We start from the raw sequence: 12,098 nt of genomic DNA, 5'->3' as shown, positions 1-12,098 counted from the left end.
AAAAGCTTCTACTATCCACTCTGTCCATGCCGCTCATAACTTTGTACACCTCCACCTACATTGTTCCATTGAAAAACAATCCGAGTTTATCCAACCTCTCCTTATAGCTAATGCCCTCCGGACCAGGCAACATCCTGGTAAACCTCTCCAAAGCCTCCATGTCCTTCTGGTAGTGTGGCGAAAAGAATTGCATGCAATATTCGAAGTGTGGCCTAACTAAGGTTCTGTACAGCTGCAGCATGACTTGCCAATTTTATACTCTATGCCCCGACCGATGAAGGCAAGCATGCCGTATGCCTTCTTGACTACCTTATCCACTTGCGTTGCTACTTTCAGTGACCTGTGGACCTGTACGCCCCGATCTCTCTGCCTGTCAATACTCCTAAGGGTTCTGCCATTTACTGTATACTTCCCACCTGCATTAGATCTTCCAAAATGCATTACCTCACAATTGTCCGGATTAAACTCCATCTGCCATGTCTCCAACTGATCTATAATCCTGCTGTATCCTCTGACAGTCCTCATCACTATCCGCAACTCCACCAACCTTTGTGTCGTCCACAAACTTACTAATCAGACCAGCTACATTTTCCTCCGGATCATTTGTATATACTACAAAGAGCAAAGGTCCCAGCACTGATCCCTGCGGAACACCACTAGTCACATCCCTCCATTCAGAAAAGCACCCTTCCACTGCTACCCTCTGTCTTCTATGACAGAGCCAGCTCACCTCTGATCCTGTGTGACTTCACCTTTTTCCCCAGTCTGCCATGAGGGACCTTGTCAAAGGCTTTACTGAAGTCCATATAGATAACATCCACTGCCCTTCCTTCATCAATCATCTTTGTCACTTCCTCAAAAAACTCAATCAAATTAGTAAGACACGACCTCCCCTTCACAAAACTATGCTGCCTCTCGCTAATAAGTTTGTTTGTTTCCAAATGGGAGTAAATCCTGTCCCGAAGAATCCTCTCTAATAATTTCCCTACCACTGATGTAAGGCTCACCGGTCTATAATTTCCTGGATTATCCTTGCTACCCTTCTTAAACAAAGGAACAACATTGGCTATTCTCCAGTCCTCTGGGACCTCACCTATAGCCAATGAGTATGCAAAGATTTCTGTCGAGGCTCCAGCAATTTCCTCCCTTGCCTCCCTCAGTATTCTGGGATAGATCCCATCAGGCCCTGGGGACTTAACTACCTTAATGCTTTGCAAGACACCCAACACCTCCTCCTTTTTGATAATGAGATGACTGAGACTATCTACACTCCCTTCCCTGGGCTTGTCATCCACCAAGTCCTTCTCTTTGGTGAATACTGATGCAAAGTACTCATTTAGTACCTCGCCCATTTCCTCTGGCTCCACACATAGATTCCATTCTCTGTCCTTGAGCAGGCCAACCCTTTCCCTAGTTACCCTCTTGCTCTTTATATACGTATAAAAAGCCTTGGGATTATCCTTAATCCTGTTTGCTAATGAGCTTTCATGACCCCTTTTAGCCCTCCTGACTCCGTGCTCACGTTCCTTTCTACTGTCTTTATATTCCTCAAGTGCTTCGTCTGTTCCGAGCCTTCCAGCCCTTACGAATGCTTCCTTTTTCTTTTTGACGAGGCTCACAATATCCCGCGTTATCCAAGGTTCCCGAAACTTGCCCAACTTAACCTTCTTCCTCACAGGAACATGCTGGTCCTGGATTCTAATCAACTGACGTTTGAAAGACCCTCAAACAGCTGCCCCCAATCTAAATTCTTCAGCTCCTGCCTAATATTGTTATCATTAGCCTGCCCCCAATTTAGCACCTTCACCCAAGGACTACTCTTATCCTTATCCACAAGTACCTTAAAATTTATGGAATTATGGACACTGTTCCTGAAATGCTCCCCTACTGAAACTTCGACTGCCTGGCCGGGCTCATTCCCCAATACCAGGTCCAGTACGGCCCCATCCCTAGTTGGACTATCTACATATTGTTTCAAGAAGCCCTCCTGGATGCTCCTTACAAATTCTGCCCCATTTAAGCCCCTAGCACTAAGTGAGTCCCAGTCAATATAGGGGAAGTTAAAATCACCAACCCTGTTACCTTTACATCTTTCCAAAATCTGTCTGCATATCTGCTCCTCTACCTCCTGCTGGCTGTTGGGAGGCCTGTAGTAAACCCCCAACATCATGACTGCACCCTTCCTATTCCTGAGCTCCACCCATATTGCTAGTCTGCTATTAACACTCTCTCGACTCATGCTTTGTCTTTCACCACAAGCATTAACACACTTTGCCTTTGTCCCAGGACAGCTTTGTTATTTAATCTCTCCTGCCCTAACACACACTCCTTTTGTTCTCTTCCCCACCAATCCCCTTCACGTGCTTAAAACCTAATTCTTTTCTAACCTCTGCTTCTCTCTCCACAGATGCTGCCTGAATTGCTGAGTATTTCCACTACTTTGTTTTTTATAGCACGCTAAATACTCCTTCCCTCCCCACCCAAATAATCTGGGAAAGGCAAAAACAAAGGCCAATTCCTCTCCAACCCCCCTCAGATCATCAAAAGTAGTTCAGATCATACAGACCAAATGTTCTGAATAAAAACTCTTACCATTTATATGATGTGATCGCTACCCTAATCAGGAACTGGTCCAGCTCCTGCTCCAGGCAGAGTCAGCACTCACTACTTTCTGGAAAAATAATAACCCTCAACATCCAGTCTATTCCTGCTGCTCCATAGTTTGAACAAATCCCCTAAACTGGAATAATCTTAACAAGGACACTATCCAACCCTTTCATTATTTTATAACTATCTATCAGATCGTCTTTAAGTCTGTACTGCTCTTAAGTAAATAGACCAGAGTCCTTGAGCTCGATTTCTTAAGGTTCTTTAAGCTGGGAATCATTCTTGTAGCTCTCTTCTGCACGATGTGGTGTGACCTAAACTGGGCCCAGTATTGAAGTGCAGTCTGGGCTAGCAACCTGTACAGCGTCAAAATGTGGCCTTTGCTGTATATTGAATCGTTCTATTTTCTTTACATTGATCATGAACCTTCAGTAATCTGAGGACAAATTATTTTTCACGGGTCCTCCCCCTGGGATAGATGCAGATTCATGAAAAAGATTATTGGCAGCAAGTGATGATTTTTTGGGAATGTAAAGACACTGCATCAGGTCACAAGCAGGACAACTGTTCATTATACAATGGGAGGCTTTAGACAGGTAAGTTAAGGAACATTTACACCAAAGTATTTATTGCTTCATTTAAGGCACACAGGATGAATAGATACAGGTATGGAAATACATCATAATGCACACAGTGCACAGCAGCTGAAACCCAGCCATCCCCTTCCATAGAACATCCCCTGACAGAAATACCTGCTAAACATGGAATTAAATTAACATAGGCATGAATAAATAGCCAAAAACAGGAATAACCCAGCAAAGAAAAGCAGGAACAGATTCTGTATTGGAGCAATTTAATATCACTAAAATGCAAAAGGGTGTTAAATCAGTTACTCTACTCCCCAAGGGTCTGTGCAGTTGCTGGCTCCCTCACTTTTAGCTTTAATGCTGTAACAGACCAAACCTTTCGTGAATAATTCCCAAGATAATGGGGTTTGAAACACTGCAGTAATTTATCAAAGCAAGAGTGTTTCATAATGAACTAATATTTGTTGCAGACGCTCACTGTAAACATTCCCTATTCAGAAGGTCCTGGCAGTTTTGCAGCACTCTCACTGTTTAATATTGTGAGACTTATTCTCAGCAGGATTCTATTTGTCCGAGTCAATGCTGTCTCTCCCAGGACAGAATGCTCAGGTTGGACACATTATGGCAAAGACTCTGATCCAAACAAAGATACAATCACTTCACATACCTTAAATAATGTATCCCTACCTGCAACTTAAGACAACATTGGGAAATGTGTGCAAATAGATCACTCATCTGCCAGGAAGGAGACTGACCAGAGAGCGCACAAACATGGCACTGGGTTAAGCTGCAATCAGATTGGACAGATAGCTCAGTGATTAACAACTATTTTCTAGAATATGGAGGAAAACTCCTTTAAACTAAATTTATAATTAAGATATCAGATGAAACAAGCCCAAGCCGGACATGGAGGTTAGTCACCAAACTCAACATTGCCTTTAAAGTTCTGCAGTAGTGCCTTTCTCCGTTATTCACCAGGAAGGATGGGGGCCAAATTCTCCCCCGTGCTCTAGAGTTGCAGACTGACCTGCTGAGCTTTTCCAGCATTTTCTTGTTTCCAATTTCCAGAATCTGCATTTTTTTTTTTTTATTTGTTCTGGGAATGGGATTGTTGTGGTTACTATCACAACATCTGGAGGAGAAATCCATTTTACACACCAGTGCAGTTGGGCCACTGTTGAGAGCACAGAACAGTTATAGAGGAGGATCACAGGAGTCAGCAGCTTGTGACAATATTTTTCCAACAATATTTCAGCTTATTCAAAGTTTAAAAGTTAGGTAAAATAGATCCCAATCTATGAGAAAAAGTGCAAACCCTGGGAATGCACAGCAGGTCACCAACACAGGAAAGCAAAAAGATAGGTTAATGTGTGGAACAGGACGCTTCAGACAGTGGCTGAAACCCACCCAAAGCATTAACCTTTCAGAGGCTGACTGAGCTGCTGTGTAAACATTGCATTTTTCATTTCATTTGAGATTTGATGAATTCTTTCTTCTCTAGATTTACAAAACCTCTTAAAACCAGCACGACTACCCTACATGGCAGGGCCTAAGAAATTAAAACATTTGTACGACTTAAGCTAGCTAGAGGACAGTCAATGGGAATCTGCAGAATTCAGGATTCATTCCACACCATAGACATACAGAAGTGGCTGCTCATTGATACAGACCAAGCTATCAGTTCCTTCCTCGCAGTCCTATCACCTCAGATTCTACAGCTTTCCCTCCATGCATTTTGTGTACACAGCACATCTTTCGATTAAAAATAACACTTGCACAGTTTCAGGTTATCTTCACTGAGGATAACTGCGAATGCAGATGGCCATTAGACCTGAATTTCCTTTTGCGTCCTGCCATCTCAAAAGAACCTTCAGTGGAAATAAAAAATTAAACAGGTCATCTCAGGTCAAAGTGGTCACACAGTTTGGTAGCGAGTTAGGCTGAGCTTGCAGCTTCATCTTAAAAGGAGACGCCAAGTTTTAAAAACCAGTTTGGCCACTGACTTCCTGCGTGAGTGAGTTCAGAATTTCAGCCCACTCTCAGTGTTGACATATCAACTATTTCTTTGCAGCTATCGGTGATCAGTTACATTGGCAGAAGCCTCATACTAGACTTCCCACACACTGCCACAATGTGACACTAGGAAAATATATCAAACATTTTGTCTGCTGTATGTGATTACAACAGGGTTGGGTACAAATTGATCACAAGTTCAGAGTTAGAATGGTCAGGCATCATTTGTGTGATGAGAGGAACGTTGCAGGATCCAAGCTCTGAGGTTTTCAAATGATTATGTGCACTATGGGATATGTTACAAAGCCACACAGACCACAGGATCCCAGGTCCCACGGGCAGGCAGTGCCAAGCTCTCAGCTCTGGTGCTACTGTGGGCTTTAGCACTTTTGGATGAGGAGAAAATACCAGGCTACCATCCCATCCAGCAGCTGCTGCACATCCTCAGAATCAGGTAACAGCAGAATAAGTCTCTGAGGCTCTCCATGTGGAATAAGCTGTCAACAATCACTTTTTACAAATATCTGAGAAATGGTCACTTGGAGCAGAGGTCTACCTGTGCCCAGTGAAAGTCGGAACCTTCGGGAGAGGAGAGTAAAAACTGAGCAGAGGTGTATTCTCTCCACAGGTGGGTGGATAGAGAATCTGGTCAGTGAGAATGTTACAACATAAAGATGACTGGTTACCAGAGTGGACAGGATGGTGGGAGCAATGGGCCAATGAATCAGGCCAGATGAACATGTTGAAGGATTACTGTTCGATGTTCCTTGTACCAAGATTTAGTTAATGTTGATTTGAAAGGCCCTACATGTTGTAAAACATGCTGCTAAGGTGTAACTGGGCAAAACGCTCCCTCCTACAGAATAAGTTCAGTAAATTTAATATGAAGGGTCCACTCCATGGAACACAATACACTGAGAAACAGCCTCTGTCCCCATCATGGGCATTTTCAGCCCCAAGCTCCCAACAGTCGCCATGTAAGCAGCTGGATTCAAGGCTGGTCAGAAATTGCACCTTTTTAAATGTACAATAAATAATTTATTCAGGAATAGGTTTTGTTTTTAAATTACTGGAATTATTATAAACTCTTCAGGCACACTTGGCCATTAAGGTGAGGGGTGTTAATGCTGAGGAAGACTTTTCATTTCAGGCACCCAGTGAGATTACAATTAGTGCAATGTTTCTACTGTTGAGAAACTGATTCTGTCAGGGTCATACGACTGGCACACTTCCAGCCCATCAGAGTGGTTCCAGAGGTAAAACACCAGTGTCTAATCCACTTTGCCACTCAGTACAAGAATGTCAAACATAAAGCAGACAATGAGTGGCAACTTGTGGTTGCAATTATGCTTTGAGGAATGATCAAGGGTCCCTTCAACATAAGATATGTTTACAAAACCCTCTGGGAACTATGATGTCTGTATGTCAAGTGCTTTTCCTCTCAAGAGGAAGTCCCCTTTCTCTTAAAAATATCTGTGCAAATTTCTAACATATCTTGCATGTTCATTACTTTCAATGTCAGAGAGCAGTATTCAGTTTGATTAGGTTTCGCTTTTGGCCTTTGCTGGGATGTCAGTGCCTCACGCGTCACTGTCCCCATTCCAGGGATCCTCAATCGTCGTTGGCCAGGGTTTCTGTAGAAGGCCACGTTTTGGCACCAGTGAGAAGGAATTTGCTTAGCGGCGTTCCCAGAATGCTCCGTCGGCAGAGGTTCCCAACAGGAGAAAAGGGAAAAGAAGAGGAGAAACAGTTAAGCATCCCAGGTGCTTCGCTGAAATCTTTGGCCTGGAAATACATCCTGCGACTGCCAGGCTCGGGTGAGCCAGAGAGGCAGGAGTCGCTCCGGTACTGGCGAAGACGATGCTGGAGAGTTTCAATATCGTCTGCCAGTAACGAGATCTTGTGAAAGGCACTGATAAATCCTCCATTGGTGATCTGAGCCTCAGGGATCCAGCGTAAGTAACACTGCTTCCAGAGCTGGGCGTGTGTGCTGCTGAGGTGCGGCAGGAGGAGTCCATGCAAGTCCAAGGGCTTTGAGAACCAGTCCCTGAAGTAACGCTCCATGTTGCGATCATGGTTCTTGTTAAGCTGCACTAAATCAGGGCTCGGTCTTTGTATCGAGTTCCTACGTGGAAAGAAATCGTGATCACTGAGCTTTCCATTCTTCATGGTGTACACCGAATAGATGGTGGACGAGGAATTTTTCTGGTAAGAAATAAACAGTAAAATAAACAAACTGCTTCTGCAGTCTCCATTATTCACAGCATAGTAATGAGCAGTATGCAAAGCTGATGGTCACCACACCCCCCACACTCCCCTCCAATCTCTCTCAACGCTCCTCCTGTCTCTCAAATACTTTCAGAGTCTGGCCTCCTCTAGCTTTCACCTCTCATTTCTCCTGAGCTCCTTCTATACAGTTCTCCTCACTGCCTTAAAAATCAAGGCACATCACACAGTCTTCTCCTCTGACTGATTCCTTTCTACCATCTCAAACACTTCACCCACCCTTCCTTCTGCAATTTATGGGCTTTTATACCCAAGTGAGGCCCCACCTTGCCCCCAGTTTGTGTGTATTCCAACCCTGACCTTGTCCTGCACTGTGGGCCTGGGATCTTTACTGTTCCCCAGGTTTCTCAACTAGAAATGTTATTGAGGAAGGAACTTGAGCTCTTGGGATGCTCTCTGCTCCCCGATAATGTTTATCTTTTAGTGACTGCTGAGTTGAAGTGTCCTGAGCTGGCCAACATTGTGCAGAAACCTACTCTCCCCAGGAGATCAGATAGGGAGCAGCTTAGGCCAAGAACTGATCTCACACAAGTCTCAGAACAACATTTAAAAACTGGAGTGGCTGCTCTCAGGCTCACTCACTTTCACCCTTTTGAAGGATTTGATTGCCCCATTCTGCACACAGGTCACACTTTTGCCGATGTACAGAGGGTTATTGAACAGCGTCAAGTCTTTAGATGTGAATTGCAGCGACCAGTTCCAGACAGAGGGCAGTTCCAGACCTTTCTCTTCACACTGCAGGTTCCCATTAGTGGCAAAATCCTGCAGTTAGTGGGAGAAGGGAACAAAATTAAACCTAATCACCAAGCACAGCATTGCTGACCCTGTAAATTCAGTACAGTTATAAATTGTTAATATTCTCATTAAGTCAGTTAGCAAAACATCCAAATGTTAATCGTGTGAGACTTTATTCACTGGTCAGGACTTTGCTGGGGTTTGTTTACATAATATTTTACCAGGAATTGACAGCTCACTGAGTAAATGGAATTCCCAATGTGGTACACTCATTCAGACCAGAGGCACCCAAGCTCCAAGTATGTTTGCACATTGGGGAAAAGCAGCATCAGGCCCTGCTTATAATATCCCTCATGTTTATGTAGCAGTTGGACAAAGTATTGGAGAGTTGCCAGCTTTCCAGCAACTGTACCCAGTCAGCACCTTCAGGGGAGGGCAAACTGTACCCAGGTCAGCACCAGAGAATGGGAATTGTACCCCAATAGTCAGCATTTTGTGTCGCTGTCTGTTTGCACCCACCTGGCTCTGTTGCATCCGCTGATACTGGCTGTTGAAAAGGAAGGTGCCAAACAGGGGGATCCGCAAGCTATCATACAAGACTGTCAAATAGGTCTCAGTGAACTCAAACGCAGCCGGGAATTGCTGCAGTAGCTGCCACACACAGTCCAGGAACAGCAGGAATAGAGGGCACTGAGTGCACAGAGATTCACAGCTTTAATTTTAATACATTCACATCAGAATTAGGACATCACAACAAAAAGCAAGAAGAACTACCTCACTCTCAAATCTCTATCATCGCAGGCAGGTGCCTTTAGAGCATTAATAATCCCTGAAATATCAAAACTATTCCTGGGACAAGTCTTGGTTACAGTGGGGCTCACATAGAATGTAAAAGTTTGATCTAAAATCCAAATTTTCCTGTACTTTAAATATAAAGGTTGCTGCTTTGGGAGGGTTAAAACATCTACTGAAACTGGAAGGTGATTGTGGGGATTCCTGCTGAGAGTACAGTCTTTCCAGCTCCCAGCGCAGCCTTACTGCAGTTTGCAGTACTCACTAACTAAATGTTCTGATTTTAAGATAACAAGGAAGATCAGGTATAATCCTCACCTCGTGTTTATCAGACTCTCCGAGATGGTTGCAACGATCCAAAAAGCGGTAACCGGCCACAACCCACTCCTTCTGGATCAAGCTCTGAAACCCCAGCATAGTGCGGAAATGGGGGTCCAACATCACCTGTACAACTGAGGCTATCACACAACTCAGGTCTCTTCCTTCCTCCTCTGATGAAGGAACACATGGTCGACAGATGAAAAACTTCATATTTAGCACTGAGCTCCATCAGAGCAGTGGAGAGAGAGAATGCAGTCTGTCTGTGACAATCAGCTCCTCTCACGGGTACCTAACACTTATTTATTCCCTAGCAGATAAGACAGCTAAAGCAACACCCCACACTCACCAAGATGCATTAACACAACCTCAGGCTGCTTACTCCTTTCCTATGAAATATGGAACAGCAGAAGCATCAGCAGACACTGAATACTGCTTTGTGTACTGGACAGGGTACACCCGAGTACTGCTCTGTGTACTGGACAGGGTGCGCCCGAATACTGCTCTGTGTACTGGACAGGGTGGACCCAAATACTGCTGTGTGTACTGGACAAGGTGGACCCAAATACTGCTGTGTGTACTGGAGAAGGTGCACCTGCATACTGCTCTGTGTACAGTATAGGAGCACCTGAATACTGCTCTGTGTACTGGACAGGGTGCACCCAAATACTGCTCTGTGTACTGGACAGGGTGCACCCAAATACTGCTCTGTGTACTGGACAGGGTGGACCCAAATACTGCTGTGTGTACTGGAGAAGGTGCACCTGCATACTGCTCTGTGTACAGTATAGGAGCACCTGAATACTGCTCTGTGTACTGGACAGGGTGCACCCAAATACTGCTCTGTGTACTGGACAGGGTGGACCCAAATACTGCTGTGTGTACTGGACAAGGTGCACCTGCATACTGCTGTGTGTACTGGACAAGGTGCACCCAAATACTGCTGTGTGCACTGGACAAGGTGCACCTGAATACTGCTCTGTGTACAGGATAGGGTGCACCCGAATACTGCTGTGTGTACTGGACAAGGTGCACCCAAATACTGCTGTGTGCACTGGACAAGGTGCACCTGAATACTGCTCTGTGTACAGGATAGGAGCACCTGAATACTGCTCTGTGTACTGGACAGGGTGCACCCGAATACTGCTGTGTGCACTGGACAAGGTGCACCTGAATACTGCTCTGTGTACAGGATAGGAGCACCTGAACACTGCTCTGTGTACAGGATAGGGTGCACCCGAATACTGCTGTGTGTACTGGACAAGGTGCACCCAAATACTGCTGTGTGCACTGGACAAGGTGCACCTGAATACTGCTCTGTGTACAGGATAGGAGCACCTGAATACTGCTCTGTGTACTGGGCAGGGTACACCTGAATACTGCTCTGTGTACAGGATAGGAGCACCTGAATACTGCTCTGTGTACTGGGCAGGGTACACCTGAATACTGCTCTGTGTACTGGACAGGGTGCACCCAAATACTGCTCTGTGTACTGGACAGGGCGCACCCGAATACTGCTGTGTGTACTGGACAAGGTGCACCTGAATACTGCTCTGTGTACAGGATAGGAGCACCTGAATACTGCTCTGTGTACTGGGCAGGGTACACCTGAATACTGCTCTGTGTACTGGACAGGGTGCACCCAAATACTGCTCTGTGTACAGGATGGGAGCACCTGAATACTGCTCTGTGTACTGGGCAGGGTACACCTGAATACTGCTCTGTGTACAGGATGGGACCACCTGAATACTGCTCTGTGTACTGGACAGGGTATACCTGAATACTGCTCTGTGTACTGGACAGGGTGCACCCGAATACTGCTCTGTGTACTGGACAGGGTACACCCGAATACTGCTCTGTGTACTGGGCAGGGTGCACCCGAATACTGCTCTGTGTACTGGGCAGGGTGCACCCGAATACTGCTCTGTGTACTGGGCAGGGTGCACCCGAATACTGCTCCGTGTACTGGACAGGGTACACCCGAATACTGCTCTGTGTACTGGGCAGGGTGCACCCGAATACTGCTCTGTGTACTGGGCAGGGTATACCTGAATACTGCTCTGTGTACTGGGCAGGGTATACCTGAATACTGCTCTGTGTACTGGACAGGGTATACCCGAGTATAGCTGTGTGTACTGGACAGGGTATACCTGAATACTTTTCAACACACCATTAACATATTGTTTGCCTTTGCTCCGTGACCTTTTGGTCAGCTATGTGGCCTGGTCCAATCTGCACCTTCTCCTTTGTTATCTCTTGCCCAACCCCCACCTCACTTGCTTATAACCTGTGACTTTTCTAATATTTGTCAGTTCCGAAGAAGGGTCACTGACCCGAAACGTTAACTCTGCTTCTCTTTCCACAGATGCTGCCAGACCTGCTGAGTGGTTCCAGCATTTCTTGTTTTTATACCTGAATACTGCTCCGTGTATTTGACATGGATTTCACTAGTATACTGTGATCACTTGTTATTAACCATGTCAAGTATTTAATGCTCACCCTGAATGATGACAGAAATGTTCTTGCCGTACATCCATTGTGTGAGTTCTGCCGAGTGTTTCAGGAAGAGTCTATGGAGACAGGAAGACACACTGAGAGTGCACTCAAAAAAAGCATTTCGTTTTTTCCTCTCTCTCCCTCCTTTCCTGCCGGCGCTGGATACGATCCCACGAGCGCGGACTCTCACTTGGGTACAGGTTCTGTGGGCGCTGATTCACACTGGGGTATGGGTCCCGTGGGCAGGTAGATGGAGTTAAGATA

The 12,098-nt window shown here is 45.4% G+C and overlaps 1 protein-coding gene across 3 annotated transcripts in view; it reads right to left on the bottom strand.

The window, feature by feature from the left end:
• Positions 1-3,208: 3,208 nt before the first annotated feature.
• Positions 3,209-12,098, bottom strand: part of mtmr10 (myotubularin related protein 10) — a 73,913-nt gene continuing 65,023 nt past the window's right edge. For 2 of the 3 annotated variants that reach the window (XM_068015660.1, XM_068015662.1), the window contains 5 exons: positions 11,838-11,908; positions 9,339-9,511; positions 8,748-8,918; positions 8,076-8,255; positions 3,209-7,412 (listed from right to left, as the gene is read on the bottom strand). In XM_068015660.1, the coding sequence (XP_067871761.1) occupies positions 6,819-7,412; positions 8,076-8,255; positions 8,748-8,918; positions 9,339-9,511; positions 11,838-11,908 (1,189 nt within the window). In that variant the 3' untranslated portion in view covers positions 3,209-6,818. The remainder of the gene's footprint in view (positions 7,413-8,075; positions 8,256-8,747; positions 8,919-9,338; positions 9,512-11,837; positions 11,909-12,098) is intronic. The other variant, XM_068015661.1, reaches the window with a different exon arrangement.

Source organism: Heterodontus francisci, chromosome 35 (assembly GCF_036365525.1).
Source record: "Heterodontus francisci isolate sHetFra1 chromosome 35, sHetFra1.hap1, whole genome shotgun sequence".
Lineage (NCBI taxonomy): Eukaryota > Metazoa > Chordata > Chondrichthyes > Heterodontiformes > Heterodontidae > Heterodontus > Heterodontus francisci.
The sequence above is the reverse complement of the archived record's forward strand: the minus strand, read 5'-3'. Positions and strand labels throughout refer to the sequence as shown.